General features: G+C 49.0%; 1 protein-coding gene across 6 annotated transcripts in view; it reads right to left on the bottom strand.

The window, feature by feature from the left end:
• The window catches only part of LOC106572051 (protein Shroom3), a 174,888-nt gene that overhangs the window by 20,714 nt on the left and 137,785 nt on the right, over positions 1–16,389 (bottom strand). For all 6 annotated transcript variants that reach the window (XM_045693924.1, XM_014145854.2, XM_045693926.1 and 3 more), the window contains 5 exons: positions 8,724–8,843; positions 7,611–8,351; positions 5,240–6,610; positions 4,330–5,122; positions 2,903–3,661 (listed from right to left, as the gene is read on the bottom strand). In XM_045693924.1, the coding sequence (XP_045549880.1) occupies positions 2,903–3,661; positions 4,330–5,122; positions 5,240–6,610; positions 7,611–8,351; positions 8,724–8,843 (3,784 nt within the window). The remainder of the gene's footprint in view (positions 1–2,902; positions 3,662–4,329; positions 5,123–5,239; positions 6,611–7,610; positions 8,352–8,723; positions 8,844–16,389) is intronic.

Below are 16,389 nucleotides of genomic sequence, written 5' to 3'. Positions count from 1 at the left end.
AGAGGGAGAGAGAGAGAGGGAGGGAGAGAGAGCAAGGGAGAGAGAGAGACAGAGAGAGAGAGAAAAAGAGAGACAAAGAGAGAGAGAGAGACAGAGAGAGAGAGAGAGAGACAGAGAGAGAGAGAGAAAGAGACAAAGAGAGAGAGAGAGAGAGAGAGACAGAGAGAGAGAGAGAGAGAGAGAGAGAGAGAGAGAGAGAGAGAGAGAGAGAGAGAGAGAGAGAGAGAGAGAGAGAGAGAGAGAGAGACAGAGAGAGACAGAGAGAGAGAGAGAGAGACAGAGAGACAGAGAGAGATAGAGTTAGTGAGAGGAGGAGGAGGAGGATGAGGTAAACCATAGCATTCCAGTGATTCAGGCTGACACAGAAGTTATGATATTGATTTATTTAGGAAAAACCCCACCCACAATAGGATTGGAAAACAGCAGTCTCTGGTTGAAAGTAGTGCACTAGATAGGGAATAGGATGATATTTTGTGATTATTAGTGTTTACGTTGAGTATAAATATTCAGGGAGGGATACTTCCCCTGGAGTCACGGTGGGTTTATACTGTAGCAATGTTAGAGAGGATGACTCATAGTGGGATTATGTCTCCACACTGGTGCTGTGTGTGTGTGCGTGCGCCTGTGTGTGTGTGTGTGTGTGTGTGTGCGCCTGTGTGCCTGTGTGTGTGTGTGTGTGCCTGTGTGTGTTTCCAGATTGGTATGTGCAGTGAGATCGTCTGTAAGTCTGTAAGCACTCAGAGCGAGAGAGTCACTACATACCCTAACATTGTCTTCCGTCAGACGGCGTCATTCTAACACGACACTCAGTTGCCAGGAAGCCATCTGTCTGGCAAATCGTGGAACTCATCTCCAGATTTTGCTCGGTAGCTAGTATTCCAGCTTGCTGATAAAGTTTTACTGAACCAAAGTTATAGGTCTGTTCTCGGGAAATTGGCTTCGACAGCTGGCTTGCTACTCTGTAACATTTGATCAATGTGATAACGTTGTAGCTAACATTAGCTAACGCAGTCAGCTGCTGCAGAACACTGTGCACTAATCATGGCAGAACAGCAACTTCTGAAAACTCATTCATTGTGTTATTAGTCGCCATCTCTCTTATATTGACTCAGATCTTTTCCACTCGTTCAGTCAAAAGAATAAATCTTTCATTTTGTTCATTTGAGTCAGTAATGCCTGGAGCATGCAGAACCCCCTTCAGGCGAACGAAGAACTAAAAACGTGAAATAATCATGATTCTACAAGCCCCTCGTTCACCATAGGGGCATAGCCGCAGGAAGTAGGGGTGCTGAGGATGCTGCAGCACCCCCCTGAAAAACATTTTAAAAATATATGAATCACAAAAAATTAAATAAACATTTCAACAAAAAGTAGTGCACTGAGCCTTTACTAGTCCTGTATTAGATTAGTACTAACTCTAACCCTTTACTAGTCCTGTATTAGATTAGTACTAACTCTAACCCTTTACTAGTCCTATATTAGATTAGTACTAACTCTAACCCTTTACTAGTCCTGTATTAGATTAGTACTAACCCTAACCCTTTACTAGTCCTGTATTAGAGTAGTACTAACCCTTTACTAGTCCTGTATTAGAGTAGTACTAACCCTTTACTAGTCCTGTATTAGATTAGTACTAACTCTAACCCTTTACTTGTCCTGTATTAGATTAGTACTAACTCTTTACTAGTCCTGTATTAGAGTAGTACTAACCCTTTACTAGTCCTGTATTAGAGTAGTACTAACCCTTTACTAGTCCTGTATTAGCGGACCCATAGAGCGTCTACAGAGCATGCTAAACATATTAGAGCCTCCACCCACCAACATCTTCCTGCAGCTATGCATATGGGGCTTATTGAAGCCGTCATCGGTGACTGAAACTTATGGTCGGATTCACGTTTATCGTCGAAGGAATGAGCGTTACACCGAAGCCTGTACTCTGGAGCGGGATCGATTTGGAGATGGAGGGTCTGTCATGGTCTGGGGCGGTGTGTCAAAGCATCATCGGAATGAGCTTGTTGTCATTGCAGGCAATCTCAACGCTGTGCGTTACAGGGAAAACATCCTCCTCCCTCATGTGGTAACCTTCCTGCAGGCTCATCCTGACATGACCCTCCAGCATGACAATGCCACCAGCCATACTGCTCGTTCTGTGAATGATTTCCTGCAAGACAGGAATGTCAGTGTTCTGCCATGGCTAGCAAAGAGCCCGGATCTCAATCCCATTGAGCACGTCTGGGACCTGTTGGATCGGAGGGTGAGGGCCAGGGCCATTCCTCCCAGAAATGTCTGGGAACTTGCAGGTGCCTTGGTGGAAGAGTGGGGTAACATCTCACAGCAAGAACTGGCAAATCTGGTGCAGTCCATGAGGAGGAGATGCACTGCAGTACTTAATGCAGCTGGTGGCCACACCAGATACTGACTGTTACTTTTGATTTTGATCCCCCCTTTGTTCAGGGACACATTATTCCATTTCTGTTAGTCACATGTCTGTGGAACTTGTTCAGTTTATGTCTCAGTTGTTGAATCTTATGTTCATACAAATATTTACACATGTTAAGTTTGCTGAAAATAAACGCAGTTGACAGTGAGAGGATGTTTCTTTTTTTGCTGAGTTTATATATATATTTGTAAAAACATATATGGGGGATTGGAAATGATGCCGACAATTACATTGATAGAAGCTACAATCTATCTGCAATATCTACCCCCTAAAAAAACCTAAAGACAGCACAAACAGATCTGGGACCAAGCTAGTTAATATACCATCTAACCTGAGATATACAGCTAAAACTAGACTTAAGTCATGTGTTTTTATGGAACTGAATTGCGTGGTGCTTCTATTTTAGTCTTGTACCAGAGTAGCATTTCATTGTAAAAAAATGTAAAAGACAGAAGAGTGTACCTGGTTGAGCCTCTCTACAGAGGGCGAGGAGCGGGATCTGAAGTGCTGTGGTGCAGGCCTCTCCTCAGAGTGCTCCAGAAGATCCTCCGCTGAGGTGGACTTCCCAGAGCTCCGGGCTGGAGCAGCTCTTTCAAAGGCCCCATCGCCTCGCTGGCTCCGGAAAGCCTCGTAGGCCTTGGCTGGGGCTGGCACTCCCTCCAGAGGCCTGTTGGATCCAAATCCAGTGGGGTATTGGTGGGAGGTGGAGACTGAGGTGGGGGCCTGGGCATGGATGTGTGGTGCGGTCACCCTGCCTGGGTAGACACTACCCTGGAGCTGCAGACCGGGAGGCAGGGTGGAGCAGAGCCTTTCCTCACCAGAGAGGCTGCTGTCTGGGCCAAACAGCTCCTGGAGAGAGGCTAGGCTGGTGGTGGAGGTGGAAGAGACACTCTGGGTGTCTGTGAAGGGCTGGAGGTAGGCACTGTGGGGCCGGTGACGATGCCGTCTCCCCTCGGACCTGTCCCTGTCTGTCCTCCAGCCTCTCTTCCTCTCCATGTAGTCAGCCAGGGCATCCTGCTGCAGCTGCCAGAGGTCCGGCCGGGAGACGGCTAGACCAGCCTGGGAGCCCTGGAGGGCCTGGGGAGCCTGGGAGCTGGAGCCCAGGCTGCGACTGGTTGCTACCTCAAACATCCTCCTGCGGTCTGCCACGCTGGTCTCTGTGCCTGGAAACAGGATCTGCTGGTGCTGGGCACTCCTCCTCGGGTCAGACTCTAACCCCACCTAGAAGAGAGGCAGAGAGTCAGTGCTGCTCCCCTGAATGGAGAGCAGTAAGGTAGCAAGGTGACGTTGCATGCATGAAGTAAACGCATAGTGGGTCAATTTCCACAACAAATAAGAGCGTTAAAGCCTGAGACTAAACCACACTGTAGCAGTGCAAAGCACATCCATGCACATGCACAGATAATCTGTGTGACTGTGATTGAGCTCATCTCAATATCGGCGGTGGTGTTTGTTGCAATGCCATCTCGCTGAGTCTACCTTTAAGTACTTGTAACACCCGGGCCATAGAGATGGGTTTTTGTTCTTTATTTTGGTTAGGCCAGGGTGTTCTTTTTCTATGTTTTTGTATTTCTTTGTTTTTGGCCGTGTGTGGCTCCCAATCAGGCACAGCTGAAGTTCGTTGTTGCTGATTGGGAGTCACACATAAGGAGCATGTTTTTCCTTTGGGTTTTGTGGGTAATTGTTTCTGTTTAGTGTTTTGCACCTGACAGGACTGTTTGGCTGTCGGTTTTCTTGTTTTGTTTTGTATAGTGTTCTTTCTATTATTAAATGCAATGATGAACACTAACTCCGCTGCACCTTGGTCTACTCTCTCTCCCGACAGCCGTTACAGTACTTTGTTCCAAGACAAAACAGCAGGAGATGGCATCGTGGATACGTTCACCTACCTCGTGCATGTTCTCTGGCTCGGAGTACGATCTCTTCTTCTGCTCCATGGTGAGCCTCTTACGCCCACCGATACGGGCCGGGACTGGTGGGCCCAAGGCGGGGACACCGGGGAGCCCTGGGGGGCTGAACCTCTCGGGCTTGGGGGTGACAAGGTGCCTCTCTCTGGGGGTGTGAGGGGAGGGAGAGGTGGTTGGGGCTGGGGCTGGGTCTGGGCTGGTGATCGTGTGCCTCTCTCTGGGGGTGTGAGGGGAGGGAGAGATGGTTGGGGCTGGGACTGGGTCTGGGCTGGTGATCGTGTGCCTCTCTCTGGGGGTGTGAGGGGAGGGAGAGATGGTTGGGGCTGGGTCTGGGCTGGTGATCGTGTGCCTCTCTTTGGGGGTGTGAGGGGAGGGAGAGATGGTTGGGGCTGGGACTGGGTCTGGGCTGGTGATCGTGTGCCTCTCTTTGGGGGTGTGAGGGGACAGGGAAGTGGCTGGGCCAGTGGTGGTGACAATGGAGGGTTTGGGACTGGTCTTGGGGGCCACTGCCTTCCTCTCCAAGGATAAGTGCTTAGCGGGGACAGGAGGGGGGTTGTTGTTGACTACAGGAGGGGGGTTGTTGTTGACTACAGGAGGGGGGTTGTTGAAGCTCTGGTTAGAGCTGGAGCTGATTCCCAGGTCCCTGCGTCTAAAGGAGGTGGATCGGAGCACCTTGGACTGGGCGTCCTTGATACTGTCCCTGTAGGCCCGGTTAAAGGACGTGTCCTGGATGGTCCCCAGTAGGTCCTGCAGGTCATCCCTCCAATGGAACTCTCTGTCAGAATCACAATCACTTTTATTAACATGTACCAGGAAGTAGACCTGGTGAAATAGTTCTGAGCACAATAAACTGAACAGATATAATTCACATTAGGTAGAGTAGAGCAGTTACCTGTCCCTGTCATGGCCGTTCTCCTCCTGGCCGTCCTGGCTCCCCAGTTGGAAGGTGCTCATACTCCTCTGTAGGGCCAAGCCAGGGTTAGTGTCCAGGGGGTTAGGCTGGTGGTAGGGGTCCCTGGGGGTCTGGGGCTTGGCCTGGTCACAACTCCCTGGCCTCTGCTGCTCTGCGTAATGATGACCCTTGTGGGCCACCGTTGTTTTCCCATGATGTGAGCTAGAGGAGGAGCTCAGTGTTCTGTAGGTGCTGCTGGGGCTGTTGCTTCTCTCCAGCATGTTACGCAGGTCATCCATACCAGTACCATAGCTCATGGCCCTCTCATGGTGCTTGGGCTGAGGCTGGGGCTGAGTTGGACGGGAGGAAGAGGAGGGTCCCAGGTTGGTGTGGCTGGCATTGATGCTATGACTCCTCTGCTTGTGGCGCTCGAACCGGTTTACCTTCTCCAGGACAGACAGGCTCCTCTGGTGGCTGCTCCGACTCCTAATGGAGCTCTCTGGACTGGCACAGCGCTGGACCTCCGCTAGGGCATTCTCTAGCCGGGTCAAGGGGTGCTCTGATCCCCTCTGGTTCCTCTGGTGGTGGGGTGGACTGGGGTCGCTGTAGTGCCGGAGGGGGGACCTGGACCTCTGGTTGTTGACCCGATGATCCGGCCCCTGGGCTGGGGTACTGCTACTCCTGATCCCCTGAGGAACGTGGCCCTTGGATATCTTAGTGGGCATGGTAGTGGGAGGCTGAGGGTCTGGATGGCTGTGTTCAGTGTGTCTGACCTGTCCCTGTTGATGGTTCTCAGTGTAACTCTCTGAGCCCTGGGAATACCTGGGTAGCGTCTCTCTCCGCAGCTGGACTGGAGTGTATGGGTCCCTCCTCTCCTGGCCTATGGACTGGGCTGAGGAGGGTCTGTACACCTGACCCTGTCCATGACCCTGCTGGCTCTGCCTTCGGGAGACGGTCTGTCCCTCCCCCTTCAAATGAGACCTGTAGAGACCCAGTTTGGTTTGGGTCTCCTCATGTCCTCTGTCAACAGGCTGGCCTGGCTGTTTGGTTGGAGGCTGAGCTAAGTCATGATGCTGAGGCTGGTTGGAACAGGTGACATAGGAGTTGAAAGTGTTGCTTTGGTATCCGTTCTCTACAGTTACCTCGATCCCTGTATCCACACTGATCCCCAGCCCTAACCCCTGGAGCTCTCTCTCCCTGGCCAGGCCTGGGTACACACTGCTGGGGCTGCTGGAGGGCATCTGTGCATAGTGGGTCTCCGGAGGGGCCACGGGGTAGATGCCCTGGGGCGACATGAGGCGGCCAGATGTATTCTGGGGCTGAGGCGGCTGGGGGACCTGACCCACGCCCTGTTTGGGCTTGATGGTGGGGCTAGAAGAAGAAGAAGAACCTTTATTCACCCAACAAGGAGAAACTGGAACAAAGACAACATACAGCAACAACAGAACAGGTAACTGACAAAATAATGGAAACACTTGAGTAAATGAGAGATACAAAGTACAGTGCAATTTGGGAAAGTATTCAGAACCCTGACTTATTACACATTTTGTTACGTTACAGCTTTATTCTAAAATTGATTCAATTATTTTTTCCCCCCTCATCAATCTACACACAATACCCATATAATGACATCACAATACCCCATAATGACATCACAATACCCCATAGTGACATCACAATATCCCATAATGACATCACAATACCCCATAGTGACATCACAATATCCCATAATGACATCACAATATCCCATAATGACATCACAATACCCCATAATGACATCACAATATCCCATAATGACATCACAATATCCCATAATGACATCACAATACCCCATAATGACAAAGCTAAAACAGGTTTAAAAAATGTTGGCAAATCTATTTAAAAAAAATTGAAAAACAGCAAATACTTATTTACGTTAGTATTCAACCCCTTTGCTATGAGACTCCCATAATGACATCACAATACCCCATAATGACATCACAATATCCCATAATGACATCACAATACCCCATAATGACAAAGCTAAAACAGGTTTTAAAATGTTGGCAAATCTATTTTTAAAAAAATGGAAAAACAGCAAAAACGTATTTCCATAAGTATTCAGACTCTTTGCTATGAGACTCCAAATAGAGCTCAGGTGCATCCTGTTTCCATTGATCATCCTTGAGATGTTTCTACAACTTGATTGGAGTCCACCTGTGGTAAATTCAATTGATTGGACATGATCTGGAAAGGCACACCCCGTCTATATAAGGTCCCAGAGTTGTCAGTGATGTGTACATGTAGACAGAGCACTAATGTCAGGTTAAAAAAGCACAGCTCCTGACTCCTTCTGCAGAAGCCAATGGAAACAATAGAATAGACTAAATACCTGCTCTCAGGACTCTTCTCTATGACGGTGTGGAGCTGGCCCTCGGCCCCGTAGGAGCCCTTCCCCGAGCCGGAGGCCACGGACCCAGAGGAGTGGTGCCAGGAGGAGGTGGACCCCTTGTGGAGAGCCCTGAGGGAGCGAGTCTGCTCCAGGCTGGACCAGGAATTGGGCCTCTCGTGGTGCCTGATCGCCGCGTAGCTGTCACTCCGCATGGGAGGAGCCGGCGCCCCCTTCAGGCTTTCATAGGAACTGCAGCTGGCGGACTGAGACTGGCCCCAGATCGGCCCAACGCTGTGTCGTTTGGGGTTATTACCATGGTTATTACCGCCGTTGCTTCCGCCACTGCTGTTACTACAGTTACTACTGCCGCGGTGACAGGAGGCCTTGCCCCCACTACGAGAACCCACCCTGCCGGGCTCGTGGTTGCGTAGCAACGCAGCGGAGCTGACCTCGTGCTCTTGGGCACCTCCCTGCTGGGGGTCGTAGACCGTACGGACGTATCGGATGTCAGCATGCTGCATGCCCTCCGCCATGGCCCCTCCCCCTCCTCCGCTAACCCCACCCCTCTGTGGAACCGTCTCCATGGAGTATGACCTCTCCTTACTAAAGGTCGGAGCGGCCGCTAGGTACTCTGGGATACTAGAGCTGGTAGAGAAGGAGGAGTAGGCTGAGTCCCTTTTGCTGTGAAGGTGGTCCATGCTGTTGGAAGACTTGGAGGCAGACAGCTGGTGGCAGGAAGAACTGTAGAGAGGAGAGGAGTGGAGGGGAAGGGGAGAGGAGAGAGAAGTGGAGGGGAGAGGAGAGGAGAGGAGAGGCGAGGAAAGGAGAGGAAAGGAGAGGAGAAGAGAAGAGAAGAGAGGAGAAGATTGGCGAGAGGAGAGGCGAGGCGAGGCGAGGAGAGAGGAGTGGATAGAGGAGTGGAGAGGAGTGCAGAGGAGAGGAGAGAATAGAGAGGGGAGAGGAGTGGAGAGAGGAGTGGAGAGGAGTGGAGAGTAGTACTTTGATCCTTACATGATTGAATGATTAGATATTAAAGGTAGCAGGCTGCTCCACCAGAGACAGACAGCACTACACACATTGAGGATAAAAAGGCCATATTAACAAGAGCAGCACCTGTAGGCTGGGTGGCCGTGGTGCTCCCCAAGGCTCTCCATACTTCCTCTAGAACTGTACTGGTCTGGACTCTTCCTCAGGTAACTTGGGTCGTAGCCTGACAGGTCTGAGGTGGACGCACTAAGCAGAGGAGAGAGAGGGAAAGAGAGAGAGTTACATTTAAAATAATTTAGAGAAGTCAGCAATAGACCAAAGAGTTACCGGGTAAAATACTACCATTCAAAGGTTTCTGGTTGTTTGGAAACCATGATCATCCCTATGGACTGTAAAGACCACATCATCGCACAGCCTGGAGAGATCTCATTACTGTGGACTGTAAAGACCACGTCATCGCACAGCCTGGAGAGATCTCATTACTGTGGACTGTAAAGACCACATCATCGCACAGCCTGGAGAGATCTCATTACTGTGGACTGTAAAGACCACGTCATCGCACAGCCTGGAGAGATCTCATTACTGTGGACTGTAAAGACCACGTCATCGCACAGCCTGGAGAGATCTCATTACTGTGCTAGTAAATCTCATTACTGTGCTATTAAATCTCATTACTGTGCTAGTAAATCTCATTACTGTGCTAGTAAATCTCATTACTGTGCTATTAAATCTCATTACTGTGCTATTAAATCTCATTACTGTGCTAGTAAATCTCATTCCTGTGCTAGTAAATCTCATTACTATGTTATTAAATCTCATTACTGTGCTATTAAATCTCATTACTGTGCTAGTAAATCTCATTACTGTGCTATTAAATCTCATTCCTGTGCTATTAAATCTCATTACTGTGATATTAAATCTCATTACTGTGCTATTAAATCTCATTCCTGTGCTATTAAATCTCATTACTGTGCTATTAAATCTCATTACTGTGCTAGTAAATCTCATTCCTGTGCTAGTAAATCTCATTACTGTGCTAGTAAATCTCATTACTGTGCTAGTAAATCTCATTACTGTGCTAGTAAATCTCATTACTGTGCTATTAAATCTCATTACTGTGCTATTAAATCTCATTACTGTGCTAGTAAATCTCATTCCTGTGCTATTAAATCTCATTCCTGTGCTAGTAAATCTCATTACTGTGCTAGTAAATCTCATTACTGTGCTAGTAAATCTCATTACTGTGCTATTAAATCTCATTACTGTGCTATTAAATCTCATTCCTGTGCTATTAAATCTCATTACTGTGCTATTAAATCTCATTACTGTGCTAGTAAATCTCATTACTGTGCTAGTAAATCTCATTCCTGTGCTATTAAATCTCATTCCTGTGCTATTAAATCTCAATACTGTGCTATTAACTCTCATTACTGTGCTAGTAAATCTCATTACTGTGCTAGTAAATCTCATTCCTGTGCTATTAAATCTCATTACTGTGCTAGTAAATCTCATTACTGTGCTATTAAATCTCATTACTGTGCAAGTAAATCTCATTCCTGTGCTATTAAATCTCATTACTGTGCTATTAAATCTCATTACTGTGCTAGTAAATCTCATTACTGTGCTATTAAATCTCATTCCTGTGCTAGTAAATCTCATTACTGTGCTAGTAAATCTCATTCCTGTGCTAGTAAATCTCATTCCTGTGCTATTAAATCTCATTCCTGTGCTATTAAATCTCAATACTGTGCTATTAACTCTCATTACTGTGCTAGTAAATCTCATTACTGTGCTAGTAAATCTCATTCCTGTGCTATTAAATCTCATTACTGTGCTAGTAAATCTCATTACTGTGCTATTAAATCTCATTACTGTGCAAGTAAACCTCATTCCTGTGCTATTAAATCTCATTACTGTGCTATTAAATCTCATTACTGTGCTATTAAATCTCATTACTGTGCTAGTAAATCTCATTACTGTGCTATTAAATCTCATTGTCATGGGTCTAAGAAGAATTCATCATTAACCACTCGGAGTCTGCATGTCTGTGTGTAGTCTGCATGTTTGTGTGTAGTCTGCATGTCTGTGTGTGTAGTCTACATGTCTGTGTGTAGTCTACATGTAGTCTGCATGTCTGTGTGTAGTCTACATGTCTGTGTGTAGTCTGCATGTCTGTGTGTAGTCTACATGTCTGTGTGTAGTCTACATGTAGTCTGCATGTCTGTGTGTAGTCTACATGTCTGTGTGTAGTCTGCATGTCTGTGTGTAGTCTACATGTCTGTGTGTAGTCTACATGTCTGTGTGTAGTCTACATGTCTGTGTGTAGTCTACATGTCTGCATGTCGTCTACATGTCTGTGTGTAGTCTACATGTAGTCTACATGTCTGTGTGTAGTCTGCATGTCGTCTACATGTCTGTGTGTAGTCTACATGTCGTCTACATGTTTGTGTGTAGTCTGCATGTCTGTGTGTAGTCTACATGTCTGTGTGTAGTCTGCATGTCTGTGTGTAGTCTACATGTCTGTGTGTAGTCTGCATGTCTGTGTGTAGTCTACATGTCTGTGTGTAGTCTACATGTCTGTGTGTAGTCTGCATGTCTGTGTGTAGTCTACATGTTGTCTACATGTCTGTGTGTAGTCTGCATGTCGTCTACATGTCTGTGTGTAGTCTGCATGTCGTCTACATATCTGTGTGTAGTCTGCATGTCTGTGTGTAGTCTACATGTTGTCTACATGTCTGTGTGTAGTCTACATGTCGTCTACATGTCTGTGTGTAGTCTACATGTCGTCTGCATGTCTGTGTGTAGTCTACATGTCTCTGTGTGTAGTCTGTGTGTAGTCTACATGTCTGTGTGTAGTCTACATGTCTCTGTGTGTAGTCTACATGTCTCTGTGTGTAGTCTGTGTGTAGTCTACATGTCTGTGTGTAGTCTACATGTCTCTGTGTGTAGTCTACATGTCTCTGTGTGTAGTCTGTGTGTTGGGGGATGGTGGAGGTATAGTGTTGGTTGGTATTTCTACATGTCTGTGTGTTGGGGGATGGGGGATGGTGGAGGTCCAGTGTTGGTTGGTATTTCTACATGTCTGTGTGTTGGGGGATGGTGGAGGTCCAGTGTTGGTTGGTATTTCTACATGTCTGTGTGTTGGGGGATGGGGGATGGTGGAGGTCCAGTGTTGGTTGGTATTTCTACATGTCTGTGTGTTGGGGGATGGGGGATGGTGGAGGTCCAGTGTTGGTTGGTATATCTACATGTCTGTGTGTTGGGGGATGGGATGGTGGAGGTCCAGTGTTGGTTGGTATTTCTACATGTCTGTGTGTTGGGGGATGGGGGATGGTGGAGGTCCAGTGTTGGTTGGTATTTCTACATGTCTGTGTGTTGGGGGATGGGGGATGGTGGAGGTCCAGTGTTGGTTGGTATTTCTACATGTCTGTGTGTTGGGGGATGGGGGATGGTGGAGGTCCAGTGTTGGTTGGTATTTCTACATGTCTGTGTGTTGGGGGATGGGGGATGGTGGAGGTCCAGTGTTGGTTGGTATTTCTACATGTCTGTGTGTTGGGGGGGATGGTGGAGGTCCAGTGTTGGTTGGTATTTCTACATGTCTGTGTGTTGGGGGATGGGGGATGGTGGAGGTCCAGTGTTGGTTGGTATTTCTACATGTCTGTGTGTTGGGGGATGGTGGATGGTGGAGGTCCAGTGTTGGTTGGTATTTCTACATGTCTGTGTGTTGGGGGATGGGGGATGGTGGAGGTCCAGTGTTGGTTGGTATTTCTACATGTCTGTGTGTTGGGGGATGGTGGAGGTCCAGTGTTGGTTGGTATTTCTACATGTCTGTGTGTTGGGGGATGGGGGATGGTGGAGGTCCAGTGTTGGTTGGTATTTCTACATGTCTGTGTGTTGGGGGATGGGGGATGGTGGAGGTACAGTGTTGGTTGGTATTTCTACATGTCTGTGTGTTGGGGGATGGGGGATGGTGGAGGTCCAGTGTTGGTTGGTATTTCTACATGTCTGTGTGTTGGGGGATGGGGGATGGTGGAGGTCCAGTGTTGGTTGGTATTTCTACATGTCTGTGTGTTGGGGGATGGGGGATGGTGGAGGTCCAGTGTTGGTTGGTATTTCTACATGTCTGTGTGTTGGGGGATGGTGGAGGTCCAGTGTTGGTTGGTATTTCTACATGTCTGTGTGTTGGGGGATGGGGGATGGTGGAGGTCCAGTGTTGGTTGGTATTTCTACATGTCTGTGTGTTGGGGGATGGTGGAGGTACAGTGTTGGTTGGTATTTCTACATGTCTGTGTGTTGGGGGATGGGGGATGGTGGAGGTCCAGTGTTGGTTGGTATTTCTACATGTCTGTGTGTTGGGGGATGGGGGGATGGTGGAGGTCCAGTGTTGGTTGGTATTTCTACATGTCTGTGTGTTGGGGGATGGGGGGATGGTGGAGGTCCAGTGTTGGTTGGTATTTCTACATGTCTGTGTGTTGGGGGGGGATGGTGGAGGTCCAGTGTTGGTTGGTATTTCTACATGTCTGTGTGTTGGGGGATGGGGGATGGTGGAGGTCCAGTGTTGGTTGGTATTTCTACATGTCTGTGTGTTGGGGGATGGTGGATGGTGGAGGTCCAGTGTTGGTTGGTATTTCTACATGTCTGTGTGTTGGGGGATGGTGGATGGTGGAGGTCCAGTGTTGGTTGGTATTTCTACATGTCTGTGTGTTGGGGGGGATGGTGGAGGTCCAGTGTTGGTTGGTATTTCTACATGTCTGTGTGTTGGGGGATGGTGGATGGTGGAGGTCCAGTGTTGGTTGGTATTTCTACATGTCTGTGTGTTGGGGGATGGGGGATGGTGGAGGTCCAGTGTTGGTTGGTATTTCTACATGTCTGTGTGTTGGGGGATGGGGGATGGTGGAGGTCCAGTGTTGGTTGGTATTTCTACATGTCTGTGTGTTGGGGGATGGGGGATGGTGGAGGTCCAGTGTTGGTTGGTATTTCTACATGTCTGTGTGTTGGGGGATGGGGGATGGTGGAGGTCCAGTGTTGGTTGGTATTTCTACATGTCTGTGTGTTGGGGGATGGGGGGATGGTGGAGGTCCAGTGTTGGTTGGTATTTCTACATGTCTGTGTGTTGGGGGATGGGGGATGGTGGAGGTCCAGTGTTGGTTGGTATTTCTACATGTCTGTGTGTTGGGGGATGGGGGATGGTGGAGGTCCAGTGTTGGTTGGTATTTCTACATGTCTGTGTGTTGGGGGATGGGGGATGGTGGAGGTACAGTGTTGGTTGGTATTTCTACATGTCTGTGTGTTGGGGGATGGGGGATGGTGGAGGTCCAGTGTTGGTTGGTATTTCTACATGTCTGTGTGTTGGGGGATGGGGGATGGTGGAGGTCCAGTGTTGGTTGGTATTTCTACATGTCTGTGTGTTGGGGGATGGGGGATGTGGAGGTCCAGTGTTGGTTGGTATTTCTACATGTCTGTGTGTTGGGGGATGGGGGATGGTGGAGGTCCAGTGTTGGTTGGTATTTCTACATGTCTGTGTGTTGGGGGATGGGGGGATGGTGGAGGTCCAGTGTTGGTTGGTATTTCTACATGTCTGTGTGTTGGGGGATGGGGGATGTGGAGGTCCAGTGTTGGTTGGTATTTCTACATGTCTGTGTGTTGGGGGATGGGGGATGGTGGAGGTCCAGTGTTGGTTGGTATTTCTACATGTCTGTGTGTTGGGGGATGGGGGATGGTGGAGGTCCAGTGTTGGTTGGTATTTCTACATGTCTGTGTGTTGGGGGATGGGGGATGGTGGAGGTCCAGTGTTGGTTGGTATTTCTACATGTCTGTGTGTTGGGGGATGGGGGATGGTGGAGGTCCAGTGTTGGTTGGTATTTCTACATGTCTGTGTGTTGGGGGATGGGGGATGGTGGAGGTCCAGTGTTGGTTGGTATTTCTACATGTCTGTGTGTTGGGGGATGGGGGATGGTGGAGGTCCAGTGTTGGTTGGTATTTCTACATGTCTGTGTGTTGGGGGATGGGGGATGGTGGAGGTCCAGTGTTGGTTGGTATTTCTACATGTCTGTGTGTTGGGGGATGGGGGATGGTGGAGGTCCAGTGTTGGTTGGTATTTCTACATGTCTGTGTGTTGGGGGATGGGGGATGGTGGAGGTCCAGTGTTGGTTGGTATTTCTACATGTCTGTGTGTTGGGGGATGGGGGATGGTGGAGGTCCAGTGTTGGTTGGTATTTCTACATGTCTGTGTGTTGGGGGATGGGGGATGGTGGAGGTCCAGTGTTGGTTGGTATTTCTACATGTCTGTGTGTTGGGGGATGGGGGATGGTGGAGGTCCAGTGTTGGTTGGTATTTCTACATGTCTGTGTGTTGGGGGATGGGGGATGGTGGAGGTCCAGTGTTGGTTGGTATTTCTACATGTCTGTGTGTTGGGGGATGGGGGATGGTGGAGGTCCAGTGTTGGTTGGTATTTCTACATGTCTGTGTGTTGGGGGATGGGGGATGGTGGAGGTCCAGTGTTGGTTGGTATTTCTACATGTCTGTGTGTTGGGGGATGGGGGATGGTGGAGGTCCAGTGTTGGTTGGTATTTCTACATGTCTGTGTGTTGGGGGATGGGGATGGTGGAGGTCCAGTGTTGGTTGGTATTTCTACATGTCTGTGTGTTGGGGGATGGGGGATGGTGGAGGTCCAGTGTTGGTTGGTATTTCTACATGTCTGTGTGTTGGGGGATGGGGGATGGTGGAGGTCCAGTGTTGGTTGGTATTTCTACATGTCTGTGTGTTGGGGGATGGGGGATGGTGGAGGTCCAGTGTTGGTTGGTATTTCTACATGTCTGTGTGTTGGGGGATGGGGGATGGTGGAGGTCCAGTGTTGGTTGGTATTTCTACATGTCTGTGTGTTGGGGGATGGGGGATGGTGGAGGTACAGTGTTGGTTGGTATTTCTACATGTCTGTGTGTTGGGGGATGGGGGATGGTGGAGGTCCAGTGTTGGTTGGTATTTCTACATGTCTGTGTGTTGGGGGATGGGGGATGGTGGAGGTCCAGTGTTGGTTGGTATTTCTACATGTCTGTGTGTTGGGGGATGGGGGATGGTGGAGGTCCAGTGTTGGTTGGTATTTCTACATGTCTGTGTGTTGGGGGATGGGGGATGGTGGAGGTACAGTGTTGGTTGGTATTTCTACATGTCTGTGTGTTGGGGGATGGGGGATGGTGGAGGTCCAGTGTTGGTTGGTATTTCTACATGTCTGTGTGTTGGGGGATGGGGGATGGTGGAGGTCCAGTGTTGGTTGGTATTTCTACATGTCTGTGTGTTGGGGGATGGGGGATGGTGGAGGTCCAGTGTTGGTTGGTATTTCTACATGTCTGTGTGTTGGGGGATGGGGGATGGTGGAGGTCCAGTGTTGGTTGGTATTTCTACATGTCTGTGTGTTGGGGGATGGGGGATGGTGGAGGTCCAGTGTTGGTTGGTATTTCTACATGTCTGTGTGTTGGGGGATGGGGGATGGTGGAGGTCCAGTGTTGGTTGGTATTTCTACATGTCTGTGTGTTGGGGGATGGGGGATGGTGGAGGTCCAGTGTTGGTTGGTATTTCTACATGTCTGTGTGTTGGGGGATGGGGGATGGTGGAGGTCCAGTGTTGGTTGGTATTTCTACATGTCTGTGTGTTGGGGGATGGGGGATGGTGGAGGTCCAGTGTTGGTTGGTATTTCTACATGTCTGTGTGTTGGGGGATGGGGGATGGTGGAGGTCCAGTGTTGGTTGGTATTTCTACATGTCTGTGTGTTGGGGGATGGGGGATGGTGGAGGTC

Source organism: Salmo salar, chromosome ssa01 (assembly GCF_905237065.1).
Source record: "Salmo salar chromosome ssa01, Ssal_v3.1, whole genome shotgun sequence".
NCBI lineage: Eukaryota > Metazoa > Chordata > Actinopteri > Salmoniformes > Salmonidae > Salmo > Salmo salar.
The sequence above is the reverse complement of the archived record's forward strand: the minus strand, read 5'-3'. Positions and strand labels throughout refer to the sequence as shown.